The sequence below is a fragment of the Brachycentrus maculatus genome, unplaced genomic scaffold (genome assembly GCF_059751285.1).
Source record: "Brachycentrus maculatus isolate JH-2025_06_01 unplaced genomic scaffold, ASM5975128v1 h1tg000126l, whole genome shotgun sequence".
NCBI lineage: Eukaryota > Metazoa > Arthropoda > Insecta > Trichoptera > Brachycentridae > Brachycentrus > Brachycentrus maculatus.
In genome coordinates, this window is record NW_028280879.1 from 1,452,563 (window position 1) to 1,471,915 (window position 19,353).

Here is a 19,353-nt window from a genome sequence, read left to right on the forward strand (position 1 = left end):
CTTTGATGAGATGTCAAAAAATAATATGAAAGTAACTCCTGCAATAGGAGATAATCCAGATTTTGTGAAAAAGTATTTGGACACACTCAAAATGTTGTGAAAAAATTCAATTATGTCAAATGTCACCTAGGTTTAAAGAAAATTATGCTTTAGTTTATCGTTTATTGGACCTTAAAAGTTGTTTGTCGCGACACGCGGCACAGAGCACGAAATTATGAATTTATTGCGATCAAAGTTCCGAATTCTTCTCAGAATTAGTTGTGTCAATACCTATGATGATTTGTCACCAAGATTGTGAGATTTGAGGCCGCTATATCGCTTTATTGGAGGCCGCGATAAAAGTAAAGAATACACAGCCAATCCATAAACATTTCAGTAGAAGAAGATTCTTGAGATAGAACAAAAAATAGTTCTGAAAATTTTGTTAAACAAAACCAATTTTAATATTGAAATGATAGAGCTCAGAACGACGATATTTTCCAAAAGGAATACACATACGAATATAAGTTAGTAAGCCACAGAAGGATTAACCTAAATAAACGCATTTTATTTTATTTGTTCGGGAATTGTACGGCTTTACATTTTAAAAAGTACATAATAAACAATGGTTACATTGACAATAATAAACATTACTTTACATTAACAAAAATAGTTACATTAATAAAAATAAATAAAGCCAATTAAACAATTCTACAAATACGTTATAATAATTATTAATATTTTGTGCTATCCCTCAGACGAATGTGTGGCAAAACGATGTTTGATAGATGTTCGAATGATGAAATAAGGAAAGAATGCAAGGCTGAGATAAGTATTATCGATAAAATTAAGAAAGGTGTGTTGAGATGGTTTGGACATGTGGAACGTATGAGTGAGGAAAGAACGGTTAAACAAATTTATGAGGCGAATGTAGTTGGAAAAAGAAGCAGAGGAAGACCGAGGAAAACCTGGCACAATCAGGTATGTCAAATACTTGAAAGCGGCCGGGTCAGGAGCCGTAATAATCGTCGGGTATGTATGAGGAGATGCATGAATGTAGAAGAGGCGAAAAATGTTTGCAAAGACAGAGTGGTGTGGCGTTCGATTCTCTCTGCCTACCCCCTACCATACTCTATTTTTATCTCTTAATTATTAAAAACATTAAGGGATAAAAAAAGAGTATGGTATAAAAATAGATTTTGCAGGAGGGAGAAGGAAGAAAGGAGAATATTAAAAAAACCAATGCGCGTAATTGAAGAAAAACTTCTCAAGAAATAAAGTAAAAGATAGATTCAGGTGAGAGATAGAGAGAGAGGACATCTTTAAAAAATACAACAAAACAAAATTTACATAAAAATATAGAGTTTATTTTTTTTAATATTTATGCCGCCTTTAATTTGGGCTTCAATTGTGAAAACTGATGTTAATGGTTTGTGATAACTAAAAATGAATGAAACGATCTTATTTATGTCATTTCGGGTTCTCAAGGCGTTGACAATCACTTGTGAGAATTGTCCCTATTTTGGGCAGATCGAAACAGCTCCTCGACGCTCCTGTCCACTCGTGTATAATATGGAGCAAGGAGATCCGTCTTCTTCCGACACCTCTTCGACTTTCAATCTTACTCTTAATTAAATATTTTATCTAAATATACGTTACCTTCCACTTTCCTTGAGGTGTATCAGATATGATATGCGCAGAAAGAATGTAGTAATTATTTAAAACTTCAGCGAGCGCGTCTTCGGTGTGCCCCAGAATTTCCTAAAAACATTGAAAAAATATGAAGAGAATTAACAAAAAAACATAATGAAAATAATAAAATCTACAAATAAACTTCCTAGACGGACTCCCACAGAGAAATTTGGTTCAAATTACAACTTATGTATGAAAGTCAAACAACTATACGCTAAAACAATCCTTATGTTTGCAATAAAACAACAATTTTATGTTTTTTTTTCCACTTTTTCTTTATTTGACTAGTTACCGTGTTTCGTTGTTACCGACACCTAAAACATAAAATGCAGTTTCACCAATAAATATCAGTTTAAAACTTAAATCTAATCCTTAAAAATGCAATTAAGAATTACTCTCACATAATACGAGTAAGTACATCCTAATACTCCGCATACAAATAACAATTAACGAGAACTGAGGGAACACTATCGTAAATTAAAATTAAACTTAATAAATTATTACTATACGGAGTAAATTGTAACCATACGGAGTATGTATGTATAATTAAATTTAAATAAAGAATTACGTCCGCCTCCGTAGTGTAATGGTCAGCACGCTCGGCTACCGTTCTGGAGGTCCCGGGTTCGATTCCCAAGGGGAGTAAAATAAATATAAGTGATTTTTTCACTGTAATATTTATTCAATATTACCAAGGACTGGTACCTGAAGCGGAGGCTGATCACCTTTCCTTCATGTGTAAACGATCAAGATAAGACTGCGTTTATATGACACAGTGCCCTATGCACCATTGGGGTGCGGATTAGGGTTTTATTATTATTTATTATTATGTTGGAAATACGATAACAGGCATGATTTTCAATTGAACGTATCCCGGAATTAAATAAAACATTAAGCATTAAATTAAAAAAGCTAATGTAATATAATGTAGTCTAAAAAATGTATGATGTAACAGGAATTTAATAAAAAATGTACGATGAAAAATAAATAAAATCCAATAATATTGAAAAGAATATATGAAAGTTTTTGCATGGTCCAGCGTGTATTTTTTTCTTTTGCATTCCGCTCATATTAAATTACATTTTGAGAAAGGAAGTTGGTGTATGTAAAACCGGGTCAATAAAAAAATACATATACACATATCCGGGTGAATAAAAAATATTAAGAGACCGAATAAGAAACACAGAAATTCAGAAAATGTGTAATACGGTAAAATGGTCAAATGGGAAGACAGTCAATAGAATACAAGAAAACAGACTGGCCCGAATTGCTATTCAAGAGGATCCAGATGGAAAATCACGTGGAAGACCTCCGAAGCGACGGTGTGACAGCTGGCTGTCTATGTCACGAAAGACGGATAACGGAACAGACCGATATCTTCTTCTTAAATCTTATCGATTGAGGATCTATAAGTAGGAAGAAGAAGATATCATAGTAGTATTCAAATATTTTCTCTCACATTTCCAGGTTCGTTCAGGCAAACGGAAGAACATCCTGTTGGCTTGTTGTTGACGGTTATTTCGCCTGCGACGTTAGTCGTTATGTCATCCATCTGCAGGAGGAACAACTGAAAAAAAAAATCACAATATTTAGAGTGTGTACAAATCTGGGTTTCTCCACTTAGGAGCTATTCATATTGATATCTCAACGTAGATGAAGAAGAAAATGTAAATCTGGACGTTTACAAGGCTTACTTAACGGCTTCATAAAGGTCTCTGCTAAATGATAAATAAAAAAAATCTAGGTGACTTGATATAAAACATCTATCGTTATTTTTATTGAAAGAAGATGGAAGTCTGAGCATCCCAGGGTTTACGACCTGGCATTTGGCTAGCTTAAGCGATCACTTTATACACTTGTGTAACGGTCACCATTCTGCAAATTATTAAACATGTACATATATTCCACTTGATTACCTTCCACACGCTGGCAGAACTCAATAGACTTGGAAGTATGGCTGATTGTAGCGCCACCAGTTGAGAAATTTTTGAAGTATTTACTCATTGACATATCATCCAGTGTCTGATATAAATAGTATTATTATTGAAAAAAAGTTGAACATTTTTCCAATATTAAGGGTGTAATTAGTTAAGAATTCTAATCATAATTGTGTAAACAGCAAGACTTCCATATTCTTCTTCATCTTTATTGAGAAATCAGTATTATAATTTTCATTATTGTACAGTATTATAATTTTATCGATTTGGTGCTGAAAATCCAATTTGTTCCTGATAAAAAAGGTATGTTTTGATTACTTCAGAAAAAAGTTGGCCACAATATCCTTGACATTTTGAGGAACTAGGAAGTGCGGTGTAGGATGCAGCAACCCATGGTCACAACTGTAGTCAAGAAAAGGCGATTCAGTTGGCTAGGCCATGTACTCCGCATGCCTCCTGAGAGCCGCCATCAAGCTTGCCTCTTTTACAAGGCTAGGTTTCCATATTTATTCAAAACTGCTTTTTGTTAAACTTCCTGAAGGAGAAGTCCTGTTGATTCGTATTTTCCTTTAATTTTACTGATTTGAAAAAAAATACGAAAATAATTTAAGTTAAAGTTTTATACAATACCTAGATAACGCGTTTGTAATACCACCGACTACCAGTCTTTTTCGTTCAAGGATTGTATTATATTACATGAAATATATCATAACCCCGATCACTGAATCTAGTGACATAATTCGACAGGGCAAGTGTCGCGTGTAGCTTTAATATCATATTCAACTTTTCATTAAATAGAGAAAGGCGAATATAACCTTATGAAACAATAATATCTTTCAATATTCCCCATACTAAACAGTTCCTTATTCTGATTAAACGAGTAATTGTTATGCTCGACACTTTTGTTACGAAAAAATCCTTAGTTATTTGATACCGACCTTATTTTACCATTTTTTGCTAAGACGTACTAAACCTGATAGAGTATTGCCTCACATAACGAACGCTTCGCACAACGAATTTTCTAACGACTTACGCAACGAGCCTCGCTTTGCACAACGGACTATATCGTATTTCAACTACTCCAAGCACTTCTAGCCCAACAGTATGATGAAGCTCAAAGGGAAGCTTCATCTGACAATGAGGAGGCGCAATCAAATAAACCAATCTCACCTGCTGCCATCGAGGACATCCTGGACAAAAGGTAAGAGGATCAGGAGTTTACCAACACTTACTATCCGAACTCAGCTGAGGCCAACAGGAACAACGATCTCCACAATGTCCGCTATTTCCAGCAAGTGTTGAAGAAGAGGGAAAAACAGACAACCTTGGAAAGGTTTTCAAGAAGAAGCAAGAAGTAGTAGCCAAAAAGCAAAGGTAAAACAAAGGTAAGACAAAAGGATTTGACCCTACTAGCCTCGGTAGACTCTCATAAATCTAGATAGAGTCTGACTGAAAAATAACAATAAAAAAGATAGTTTTTATTATGTTAGATTTCCGTATTTTATGCTACAAACGATTTTTTTTAAACATGTATTGTTACGGGAAAACGAATTTCAATTAACGAAATTTTTGCTTATCAACTTTGCTCCTGGAACGAATTTAATACGTTGTGCGAAACATTACTGAATCAATTTCATTTTATGCCATTTTTTACATATGTTATATATTTTTTTGTATCGCGAAATCGATACGATTAAGATTTTCTAATGTGACCCGTAACCTTTTTACGAGGTTAATGTAATATATATTTTTAAAAGATCTCAAATTTGCTCATAATTTATTTATTATAATTTCTTAATACTTGGGGCAGTCAAAAAAGTCCAGGGCATTGATTACATACGAATGTTTACGTCTTAATTTGTGAGTAAAGTTAACCTTCACTCTTAATTCAGTTCAGTTCAGTTTAGTGCTGAAACTCGTCATTTGTTATTGTAAGAAAAATACAAAAAAAATGTTTTAAACGGTTAAATAAGGAAAACTAATATGATTAAGTAAAATTGCTTTTTTTTTTGACATCTCAACATCAAGAAGAAGAAAATGGAAGTCACATTTACACACGTGCAACATTCACCAATTCTACCCATGATTGACAACCGCACTACTTAAATTCTTAGAAGTTCTATATATTCTATATATATATATATATATATATATATATATATATATATATATATATATATATATATATATATGTATATAAATATATATAACTACTTAATTATGTGTATATATATATATATATATATATATATATATATATATATATTGTATATGATCCAATTTCGTAACATTGCACTTGAATCACTAGAATTTTCACTAGACATCGGTGAGATGAAGAAGCTTTTTATTGAGCAGAAACTCTTTCAATTGTATGTGAGGTCCGAATCCTGGATTACAATCACACACATGAGAAACGCCAGAAAATGTCATATTTCAATTTATTATTTCAGCTTACAATTTGACCACATAATTTATTTACAACATTTTGAGTGAGACCAAAAACTTCCATATTCTATCTTTATATTCATCCTTCATGTATGTTGAGATGTCAAACATAATATGAAAAACCATCTCCTATAATTGGAGATAATCCTGATTTGTAAACAGTATTTTTAAAGTCTCAAAATCTTGTAAGTAAAAATTTTATTGACATAAAAGCAAACACACAAGTCACTGTCTTAAAACACACAACAAATGTTGCGATGCTAAAAATTTAATTATGAATTATTTACAACATTTTGAGTGCATCCAAATACTTGTTCACAAATCTGGATTATCTCTAATTAAGAGTTATTTTTACATTATTTTTTGACATCTCAACAAGGATCAAGAAGGAAATGGAAGTCTGGGCATTCACGGGGCTTACGACAATCACGGGTAGAATTGGTGAATGTTACACGTGTGTAAAGTTGTCACTTAAACCAGCCTATGACGGTCGTAAGCCCCGTAAATGCCCAGACATCCATATCCTTCTTCATCTATGTTCTTCTTCTTCTCTTCTTCTTCATCTTATGTAGGCCTGTTTTTAAGAAGGATTAGCCTCCTGCGACGTCGATTCCCAGCTATCAACCCATCTATTTGGTGGTCTGTCCGGGAGTCGTCTATCATGGGGTTGGCCGTACAGTGCGATGTGGGGGAAGTCTGGATGGTTCCATTCTCCTCACATGCGCATACCATTGTCTCTTTCGTTGCCTTCCCCACCTAACGACATCTTCGATATCGCATATTTCCCTTATCCTGGTATTCTTTATTCTGTCTCGTAGTCTCTTGCCAGGTATGCTCCTTTGACTCTATATTTCTGACATTCTAAGCACTTTTTATTATAATGTGTGTTTATTTTATAGTGCTTATCATATACGTGCATGAATATATTCCAAGTCAGCATTAATCTTTGAGACGATTTTTATTTACTTATTTGTTTTTTAATCTAAATATTTATTTATTTATTTGTGTTAACGACCTACTAACGTACAATAGGTATGTACATATGTTGTGTTTTACGAAACAATATTTTCCAACCAACTTATAAAAGACTAGTTTAAATGATTAAGGCTTGTAAAGTTCAATGGCCGATTCAATAAGCTTATTCAAACACGATTCGAGTACAAGAGTAATTACAGTTGGAATAATTTAAAAAAAATCATTATGAATAAAAAATACAATAGTTTGCTCGCATATTTCCCGGATCCTGGCATTTCTTAATCTATCCCGAAGACTCTTGCCTGATATGCTTTTTAGAGTCTTCATTTCTGATACTCTAAGCGCGTTTTTTCATCTATGTTAACATGTTAAAAAATATATATTATTACCTTGTGGAAAGGAACTCCAGCGCCATCAGCTGTGCCTTGAATTTCAGCCACGTACTGCGGGAAGTTCACCTTCACGGCTGCTAGGGTCTCGTCGTAGACCCGTCTCCCAGGCGCTGTGCCCCATAGCGGTAGGTACTCATCGTTCAGGGGGCCTGAAGCGTCCAACAGCGTCTTGATAAGGGTGCCAAATGTTCTCCCCTGAAACAAATCCCTGATTAATTATTTAATGATATTTAAATGTCCGTCTCCCTGGTGTAATGGTCAGCGTGTTTAGCTACCATGCTGGAGGTCCCGGGTTCGATTCCCAGGGGGGGTGAAAATAAATATTAGTGATTTTACACTGTAATATTTATTTAATATTACCCTTGACTGGTTCCTGAAGCGCAAGAGTGATCACCTTGCCTTCATGTAAGTAATGATCAAGATAATACTGCGTCAATTCTATGCAGTGCCCTATGCACCATTGGGTGCGGATAAGGGTTATAAGTAAGTAAGATATTTAAATATTTATTCACCCTTTGGAAAAGTTACATAAATAAAATATATATCGTGGGTATACTGGCAAAAATCGTTAACTCTCAAATCCCTGTTTGAATAATCTCGTTATGAAACTGCTAGTTGAATTTTCTTTTAAAACTACGTAAATATGACATTTCAAAATACTTAGTGTATTTTGCTAGTTTCAAGAAGGTTGAAAACTTTATAATACTGGATCATTAAGCAAAAAGAGATGGTCTGACGATATTGTCGCTGTGGGGGGTAAAAACTGGCTGTAAATGGAAAGAAGGGGAAGAGTCCTATATCAATCACAGGAGATTAACTAAGACAATGGGCAAAGAAGTCAAAATTGTATATTTTTGAGTTAACGTTTTTTGCTACCCACGATATTATATATAAGGTTCTTCAACTTAGGACGACGAATTTATCATTTTTATATAAAAGAAGATTAATGTGTGAGCATTTTAGGGCGTACGACCTGGCATTTGGATGGCTTAAGTGATCACTTTATACACTCGTTCACCTTTCCCATTCTGCCCATCACATTTCATTGGTTTCCGAAATATCCATGTCAGTTTTTTTTTAAATACATGTGGAATTTTAGCTGTCGTTGCTACCCTCTGTTGAGAATTTGTGAAGTATATGGATATTTGTGAACAAATGATCAGACATCCATCTTGTTTCCTATGATAATTTTTGTCGTAAATAATTTACAGAAATGGAAAAAAAATATTTACAGGCTCACATACATTAGGATACCAATCCTAATGTATGTGAGAAGATGAAGTGGATTAATAAATGAAATTATTTTGCAATAGTTTGACTGGAGAGTCTGGCGTGACGTCTACGCCTTTCGTGACATAATTCATGTTCCAACTTAACAAAATCGTATCCGCGTCAATGCGAGAGATATTTTTCAGCTTAATTTGATCAATTGTTTACAAACGAATTAAAAACTAAAGTATGATTGAAAGAAGGGGAACGCACGGATGGTTAAGAAGTGCAAACAATGATAAGTTTACAAACTTTATTGTGATGGAATTGGTCCTAAGTAGGTACTCTGTTGTCCTCGTTTTGAGCTAACCCAAAGCAAACAAGTCCAAACCTACGCGTGATATTATCAACTCATTATAAGATAACTAAATGCGTTAATATGGTAGATTTGCGTAAGTATAATATGCTAATTATTACGATTATTTCTCTAATTAAGTCGATCGTATTTTATTACGTTTAATAACTAATTATCTCCGTAATATATATTATTACGTAATCATACAATAAATCAAGATAATACATTTAATAATATTATTAATTAAAGTCTTTTTAAGTATTTTTCTTCCTGGCTCTATTCCAACTTATCGTCTTTGAAGACTGTTGGGGTCAGCTCTCCTCGTCCTCAGGCTGTAGATCCTTCTATCATGGACAACGTCACCTAGGCCATGCCTTCGAATCAATAAACTTCTACTAACAAACTTCTTCCTGGCTCCATCTCAGCTTATTGTCTTTTTAGACCGTTGGGGTCAACTCTCCTAGTCCTCAGTTATATGTTCTTCTATCATGAATAACACCTAGACCATGCCTTCGAATCCTGTTATCTTTCTGTAGCATCCATGATTTTTTGGTCTTCCTCCAGATGTCTTTCTTTCGTTGATCTATGTCGATTGCCTGGTTCACAAAATTTTCGAGTTCTCTGCGTCCTATGTACCCATACTTTCTCGATTGCCTTTTCTCTACCTTACTATTGATGTCTGTTACACCCAGGCTTCCACGAATTGTAAACTGTATACATATATTACATATAAGGGAAACTCAAGCTGACCATCTAAGCATTCGCATTTCAGCGGTTTCTATTTAGGATTCTGGACTCCAGTCTCATCCATACTATATATTATAGAATAACCGTGTAAGAAGTTTAACTTAAACATACAAACGATAGATTATAATAATATAAAATTTATTATAAAGCCTTATTCTTTTTCTTCTTTGTGTAGGCATTGTGGCCTGTTTTTTAAGCGGGAATAGCCTCCTGCGATGTCGATTCCCAGTTTTTTTTGTGATCTCCTTCCTTGGGGTTGGCCGTGCAGGGAGTCTGGATTGTTCCATTCTCCTCACATGCGCATACCATTGTCTCATTCGTTGCCTTCCCACCTACAGACATCTTCAATCTCGCATATTTCCCTTATCCTGGCATTCCTTATTCTGTCTCGTAGACTATTGCCAGGTATACTCCTTTGACTCTATATTTCTGACATTCTAAGTACGGTTTATTATAATGTGAGTTTATTTTATTATCATATACGAACATGAATATCTTCCGAGTCAGCATTAATCTATGAGACGAGTTTTATTTACTTATTTGTTTTTTAATCTAAATATTTATTTGTTTATTTGTGTTAACGACCTACTAACGTACAATAGGTATGTACATATGTTGTGTTTTACTAAACAATATTTTCCAACCAACTTATAAAAGACTAGTGTAAATGTTTAAGGCTTGTGAAGTTCAATGGCCGATTCAATAAGCTTATTCAAACACGATACGAGTACAAGAGAAATTACAGAACGAAAAAAAATCATAATGAAAAATAAATACAATAGTTTGGTCGGGTCTTATAAAAACTAGAAACCTATGGTATGCATAATTTAAAAATAAAAAAATTAAATGTAACGAGTAACCTAATTAACATTTCTTAATCTATCTAGTCTTCGAGATAGACTGAGAAATGCCAAGATCAGGGAAATATGCGAGATCGAAGATGTCGTTAGGTGGGGAAGGCAACGAAGAAGACAATGGTATGCGCATGTGAGGAGAATGGAACCATCCAGACTCCCCCACATCGCATTGTACGGCCAACCCCATGGTAGACGACTCCCGGGCAGACCACCAAAGAGATGGGCCGATAGCTGGGAATCGACGTCGCAGGAGGCTAATCCCTCTTAAAAACAGGCCGCAAGGCCTATAATAAGAAGAAGAAGAAGAAGAGTAACCTAATGCTTTTGTAAATATTTTTTTATGATAATTTTGTGAGGGATTTAAATATTCATAACAATTTCAATTTCAATTTATTCAATAATTAATATATACATTACAAACTAACATTTAAGGCATTAAAAAAACAAATTAAAAAGCAAGCAAAAAGACTCTTGTTAAATGTGAAGAAGAATCCCGCTTCGGAAGACTCCTTCGGACACATGGAACAGATCAATATCCAATGTGATATTGTTCAACATAGCGGTAGCTCTTCCTACAGGCATAACCATTGGCAGGTTGGTCCTGTGTATAGGAATTTGAAACAATCTATGCCGACGCTGTCTTAGGTAACTATCGGGAACATACAGACCAATGCTCCGGATAATTTCAGGATTATCGATCATACCGCGCAACAATACCATATTTTGTCAATTGGACGAATTATATAAATACAATATAAATGATAATAATTAAAGAAAACACTTCGTTTTTTACCACTTGAGTTTTATTATAGACTACATGTTTCAGAAGTTAAACTTCCATCATTCAGGTCTGTATAATAACATCCATAACAGTTATTATACAGACCTGAATGATGGAAGTTTTACTTCTGAAACATGTAGTCTATAATAAAACTCAAGTGGTAAAAAACGAAGTGTTTTCTTTAATTATTGTAACATGTCTTATTACCACAAAGTTAATGCCGAAACAATATAATTACATAAAATAATATAAAATAAATTATAATTACGTTATCACAAATATTGTCTCGTCTAATTGATTTTAAAATATTTTAAAAAATATGTTTGTGAAAAAAGGCGCCGGAACGCCGTTCCACCGCGTTACATGAAAAAAAACCCTGGTTGACAGTGTTCAAGTTTAACTTAAAATTTTCATCTAAAAATTTTATCAATGGTTGAGCTTCGTCCGAGTTGAAGTTAATATCAAAATCACGTCTTAGAATGACTGTCATTTTATCCAGTTCTTTTCCCAACAATGCTTCACTTTTAATAGTGTAAATTGTTGACTTATAAATATTAAAACGTGTTCAACTGATGTACAATGACTATTTATCATTAGAATCCTAACTGTCCATCAAACCTCCTCCCTTAGTTTTTCCTTCTACCTCCTTCCTTAAACTCCCCTTTCGTTTGCCCTCCTTATTATCATCTTTTGTAATTGATGTTTTATTTTATATGTTAATTTGTAATTTATGTTTTTTTAAATGTTGAAGTACTATCTACCCTCTGATTGCAAACAGCTATATCGTAGTCATACAGGAGAAAGTGACCAAGTGCATTGTTTTACAAAAATTTCATCATTGACTATTTGATATTTTATTATCTTAATATAACTAACCAAACCAACCATCACGCCGCTTCCCCGCAGGGGTAGGCAGAGAGAATAGAGCGCCACACCACTCTGTCCTTGCAAACATTCTTCGCCTCTTCCACGTTCATGCATCTCCTCATATATACCCGCCGATTGTTACGACTCCTAACCTGACCACTTTCAAGTATTTGGCATACCTGATCGTGCCATGTTTTTCTCGGTCTTCCTCTGCTTCTTTTCCCGCTAACATTCGCCTCATAAATTTGTTTTACCGTTCTTTCCTCACTCATTCGTTCTACATGTCCAAACCATCTCAACACACCTTTCTTAATTTTTTCGATAATGCTTATCTCAGCTTTGCATTCCTTCCTTATTTCACTATTCGCACATCTATCATATATCGTTTTGTCACAAATTCTTCTGAGAGATCGCATTTCGTCCCAAAGGATTTTAAAGTTGGAAGTATAATATATTGACTCGATAAAGATGACTAACTGCATTGGTGTTTATTTTCTAGCCGAGCAAAAGTGACTTAAATGGCCCTCCTGAACATTTTACGTTTTGGTAGTTGGTCACTTTCTCCTGTACGACTACGATATATGTTATCAAACGTTTTGATCAATATCACTAGTCTGTTTTTAGTTGGTTGTAAGATATTGCTTTTTACCAATAAGCCCGCTAATGTACTTATTTATTTTCTGTACATTAAGTTTAAATAAATCAATTATATGCAAGTGTCTACTGGTTCCTTTCGCTACGTATTAACAAAGTATACGCAGCGCATCATGCGCTTAGACTATATGTGACGTATGCGACGGTGAGATCATAAACAATTCTCCCACACATTCCTTTCAACTACCGCTTGAATTCGGAAAAAAGGGAAGCGTTTCACTTTTTCGTCTGATCCAGGCCAATTTTTATTATTTATTTTTTATTATTTATTCGGGAATTGTAGGTACGGTACAGATTACATTAAAAAAAATATGATAAAAAAAATAGTTACGTTAACATTAATAAACATTACATTACAATAACATAAATAGTTACATTAATAATATAAAGCCAACTAAACAATTCCACATTTATGTTATAATTAATACAGTATTAAAACATTATTACGAGATAAAAAAAGTGAAGAGTGTGTGTGTGTGTGTGTGTGTGTGTGTGAGGATGTGTGTGTGTGTGTGTGTGAGTGTGTGTGTGTGTGTGTGGGTGTGTGTGTGTGTGTGAGGATGTGTGTGTGTGTGTGTGTGAGTGTGAGTGTGAGGGTGGGAGTAAGAGGCTAAGGGTATGGTATAAAATGGAATATGCACTTAAAAACTGAACAAAAAAACGGATTGTAGGAGTACTAAACAAATATCTAAAATATGTACTTGCTAATCAAATTTGAAGATATTAACCTATTTTTTTTAAATAAACATTTATATTCTTTACAAATAAAATTGAACACGGTAATTTGTTAGTTGCGTTGGACTTCGAATCTAAGAATGGCCTATGCGCATAAAATTACTGCTTTAATGGCATAAATAAACAAGTAAAATGGTAATAGTGGATTCTCATACATAATCATTGCGACGTATATATGCATAATATTATAAAGTGTGTACTACCTTGTACATGTCAATGATAAATGGGAAAATCGTTATTCCGTGGTTTTCCGTATCATTCTGAGTTAAATATTAACTAACCGTCAGTTATTTTTCTTTCGAATTACGGATTATTAACCCGTTGATACCTGAAGCTAATTTTCTTGTTGGGTTAACACGCTAGGCTACCATGCTGGAAGTCCCGGGTTCGATTCCCAATACGGTAAAAATAATTGAATTTTTGTCCGCCTCTATAGTGTAATGGTTGGCACGCTAGGCTACCATGCTGAAGGTATAGGTAGGAAGAGAGTCAAAATAAATATTAGTGATTTTTCAGTCTAATATTTATATAACATGACCCTGGACTGATACCTGAAGCGGAAGACTGATCACCTTTCCTTCGTGTATTTAACCATCAGGATAACACTACTTCTATACTATGCAGTGCGCAATGCACCATTGGGTGCGGATATGGGTTAGTAGAAGGAAGAAGAATATATCCAAAATAAAACATGGTTATTGGATTGAATTCTACTTTTATTTACAAATTTATGATAATGTGTGACACTCATGCGTGTTTGATAATGTTTTATTAAAAAGTAGAATTCAATCCAATAACTGTGTGTAATTTTGAATACATTACTCAACAATTCAATATTTAATTGTACCAACTGTCTCCAGTTACAATAAACTATTTTTGTTTTCGATTTTTCTGATACTGTCTGCATGAGTTTAACAATAATGGATTACACTTTTTCAATCTTTGTCTCTTTAAAATCTATTATGACACGTGTTTCGATATATTCAGCATCATAAACAAACAATCTCAAAAATTAAAAATATATTACATATTTACAGTGGTATCTACAAATTAAACTGCAAATGTGGAAGTTCTAACATATCGCCCCACCTTTCAACAACATCACATATATCAAAAAAACATTTTCAGGAGATCGTTTTTCATGTTTAAAAATATAGTACAATGTTTAAAAAATAAATATCAAACCACTTATTGAACTTTTTATTATGCAACAGATCTTTTTAGGTAAAACCCGAATGTTTTTTCTCCATTTGAAAAATATTAAGTATGTTTAAAAATAATATTAAACAAAACTTTTTCTTCAAAATGCAAAAACAACACTTTCTGCCCTGTAGCGGGTAAATATTAAGTTAAAAATATGCCGCTTTTGCTGGGATATAGTAGATTTTCTGAGCATTCCGAAAACAGGTAAAACTGAAAATTTACGATTTTTGAAATATGAAGTTGTTGAAAGGAGTGAGATGCCCTCTATCTCTCTTTGTCTCTCTCAGTAAATATATCTTATTATTTTTTTTAAGAAACTTCTCTTCTTTATCTAAATGCTGTAAGTGCATTTGAAAAAAAAATTGTTTCAAAAGAATTATTTCAAATAGTGGACAAATTTGGTAAGTAACATGACTGGCACACAATACTGATGTAGTAAGTTAGCAAATAAGCCTATGGTAAGTAGCAGTGATCGTTGGTGGACTCATGGGCATGTATGGGTTAATCGAAGTGTCGGTTTGTAGTTAAAGTAGGAATGCAACTTATTCGCGAATATATACACAAAATTAACCTTGTTCTACATGTGACCAGAATATGATTAAATAATTAGTTAATTTTAATTAATTAATTTAAATTAATTAATTTTTATGTCTGATTAAGAACCCTTTTACACCTACTATCCTTATTTTTATTATATAAATTATATAAACCAAATAACTAAGATATAAAATGAATAAATAATTTATACGTTTTATAAAGAATATTGTGCCATATCGCTCACTCCTTTCAACAACGTCAAATATCAAAAATCGTAAATTTTCAGTGGTGCATGTTTTCGGAATGCCCAGAAAATGTACTATATCCCAGCAAAATCGGTATATTTTTAACTCAATATTTACCCGCTACAGGGCAGAAAGTATTGTTTTTGCATTTTGAAAAAAAAAAGTATTGTTTAATTATTTTTTTAAATATACTAAATATTTTTCAAATGTAAAAAATCAGGTTTAATCTAAAAAGATCTGTTGCATAGTTAAAAGTTCAATAAGTGGCTTGATATTTATTTTTAATAAATTTTAAAAACGATCTCCAGAAAAATCAAGTTTTTCGATATATGACGTTGTTGAAAGGAGTGAGCTATATATCAGATGATCTTAAGGGGATATTCGCAAACATAGAATCCATTCCACCGGAGACCACCGGAGAGGTCACATTTCTGTTCACTCCCGATTTTTAAAGAATATTGTTGAGATATATATATATATATATATATATATATATATATATATATATATATATATATATATATATATATATATATATATATATATATATATATATATATATATATATATTTAAATTACAGAATTTGTAAAACTCCTGACCTTTCAATAACTCTTTTTTTTCAAAACCGTGTAATTATTTCGAAGAAAAACATATTTTTTCAATGCTAAAACGGTATTTTAAGAAAAAAATGTAATAGTAAAATGTTAGAACGAAAACGTTAGTAGTAAAACGTAGGTGTAAAGAAAAATCAGGTTGCGACTTCACTTTAATTTATACAAAACATAACTTGATAGAGGCAACTTACGAAAATACAAACTGTACAGTTTATATTTTCGTAAAGTTCTCAATTCCGAATCAGTTCTCAAAACGTGTGTTTACATTCGTGTTTACATTAATAAACTCAACAAAAGTGTCAACGTACATATTCTTTTAAATTATTATAATTGGAACCGAGGAAGAAAAATATGACTGGCATATTCAAAGATAGATAATAATGAATCGAGCGAATCTTTTTTTTAAATAAAGAGAAATATATGTGTTTTTATTATTTACAAAAATATTTCAATTTCATACTATTTCTGTGAGCCAAGGCTATTATTTTTATAACTAGGTATCGAATTGCGGTAGAGTGGGTTCGAACCGAGAAACTCTGACTTCAGAGTCTGCGACACTAACCACGGGACCATAACCCGACACAAAATTAAATTTTTAATGTGTTTTTTTTTCCTTGAAATTTTCATTGAGTTTCACGACACTGGGTTGCGCTTACATTAGTTTCAAGCACATGGGATAGAGAGCGACGATAATTTATGGTTTCGTTGCAACGTGTTTTTTGCATGGACTGGTTAGTCATGCCTGTCATCACGCGCCTTGTGTAGTCGGCCAAAGACGGACTGCAATGCGAATGCAACTATAATAGATCTTTGTCAGACGGGAGGAATATCTCATTCAACATACTCAACCTATAAAGGATTGTATAAGACTCGTGAAGTGTTAATAACAGCCGATATAATTAATATTTTCATTCGTAATTTTTTTTTTGGAAAATTCGCCTTCGAAAAAACGTTATTTTCGTAAGTTGGCAATGAATGACGTCACAAAAACGATGTAGTTATTTTAATGTTGGTGTCATTGCTAAATTTTGGCGGCTCTATTGTTGATCTTTGTCAGACGGGAGGAATATCTAATTCAACATACTCAACCTATTAAGGATTGTATTAGATTCGTTTTGTGTTAATAAGAGCCGATATTTAATATTTTCATTCGTCATTTTTTTTTGGGAAATTCGCCTTTGAAAAAACGTTATTTTCATAAGTTGGCAATGAATGACGTTTGTTGATGTCTATGATCCACCCTCCCACCCCCCTCTCCTCATATTTGTATAACACAAATGGTAGTGCAGTGGTAAACAAACAATCCATACTACTACTAAAACATCTCTATAAACCATGGACAATAAACCATATGACGTCATAAAACGTTCGATGACGGAAATTTGATGACGTTTGCGAACGCACGTTTTTCGTTTTATTCAAATATCTAACTTAAGTTTAAAATTTAATATCGCCCATAGTTCCTTACATATTTCAATATTAATATTACCGATATTCTTGTGATTTTTCACATTAATTTATTAGCCAATAATCCAACATCGTGACAACAGCTTATTCCTGTATAAAGTAGCATCCTTACAATGTACTTATCGATTCTACCAAGATCAAGTAATTTTATACCTAGAAATATTGTTTCTACTTATCGCAGGCCTCATCTTCATTCACTATTTCATGCATTCAATGATATTCTTATAATTGATGTTCCTATAATTTTATTGTACTTATAGACGTTCGAATGATGGTATAAGGAAAGAATGCGAAACGAGATAAGCTTCTTCTTCTTCTTCTTCTGTAGGCCTTGTGGCCTGTTTTAAAGAGGGATTAGCCTCCAGCTATGTTAATTCCCAGCTGTCTATCCATCTCTTTGGTGGTCGTCTACCGTAGGGTTGGCCGCGCAGGGCAATATGGAGAGTCTGGATGGTTCCATTCTCCTCACATGCGCATACCGTGATCTTCTTCGTTGTCTTTAACACCTAATGACGACTTGGATCTCGCATATTTTTTCGCCTTCATTTTTGTTTGGGTTTTTTTGTTACTGCGGTGTCCGCTCTGCATTCGATCCCATATTTAAAAAAAAGAGACATGCTGATCTTTATATATAAATTTTTAAACAATAAATTACCCAAATACTTTAAGGATAAAATAGTGTTAAACAAAAATTTTCATGAACATATTACTAGAAATAAGGATAAGATAAGACTGCCATTGTAGGAAAAAATCGAGTCAAAAAATTGTTTAATTTATAAGGGTTTGAAAATGTATGATGAGATGCCTGAATGTATGAAGAATGAAAAGAGTCTGAAAGAATTTAAAAATAAATATTTTGTTTACTGTAAAAATATGTAAATATATATAAATATATGTAAATAATAGTTTATATAAGTGAAATATAAGCTAATTAAAGCTATAAGATGGGGAGGCTCATACAACAGCATACTGAACTCAGTGAAAATAGTACAGAAAACCATAATTAAAGTCATCTTGAAAAAAAAAATTTTTCCAACAAAATTATTATTTAAAAAATTTCAAGTCCCAAATATACATAGAATCCATTTATAAAAAAAACGGCAGTTTTTCAAATACTAAAGGGTGACAACTATTTAAATTTAACAAAAAATTTATCATCGAGATTCTCAAACGATTTTTCTACTCCAAAATGCAACACCAAGCAAATTCAGCAAAACTTCAAATATTTGGCAATCAAACATTTCAATAAACTCCCTATAGAAATAAAAAAAATAGATGATATAAAAATCCTGAAGAAAAAAATTAAAGCTCTATACATTTAAATCTTAAAGAAAAACTATTATATCTTTTATTATATAACATTAAACCACGAGTGTAAGTCCCTTTCCAAGCACAAGAGCACAGACTCTTTTATGGAGAGGCACAGCGAATCGAAATATAAAAGTTCTCCGTATGTATAAATGATTCAAATGTAATGTATTCATGTAATCAAATGTAAATATATTAAAGGATTAAAAAATAAATAAATAAATAAAAATAAAATATTTAAAAAATATGTCGTGATGGATTGGTCGCACACTAGTTTTATGTATGTACTTTAATTTTGCTGCCGATCTTCGTGTCAGGGTTTTTCCATAAAGAAAATTCAGGCATCCTGAGAT

The 19,353-nt window shown here is 33.0% G+C and overlaps 1 protein-coding gene across 1 annotated transcript in view; it reads right to left on the reverse strand.

The window, feature by feature from the left end:
- The window catches only part of t (C45 family peptidase tan), a 45,355-nt gene that overhangs the window by 11,755 nt on the left and 14,247 nt on the right, over window positions 1–19,353 (reverse strand). Inside the window, exons 2-4 of the mRNA XM_088260167.1 lie at window positions 7,418–7,615; window positions 3,131–3,238; window positions 1,639–1,740 (exon numbers count right to left, since the gene is read on the reverse strand). Coding sequence (XP_088116293.1) covers window positions 1,639–1,740; window positions 3,131–3,238; window positions 7,418–7,615 — 408 coding nt within the window. The remainder of the gene's footprint in view (window positions 1–1,638; window positions 1,741–3,130; window positions 3,239–7,417; window positions 7,616–19,353) is intronic.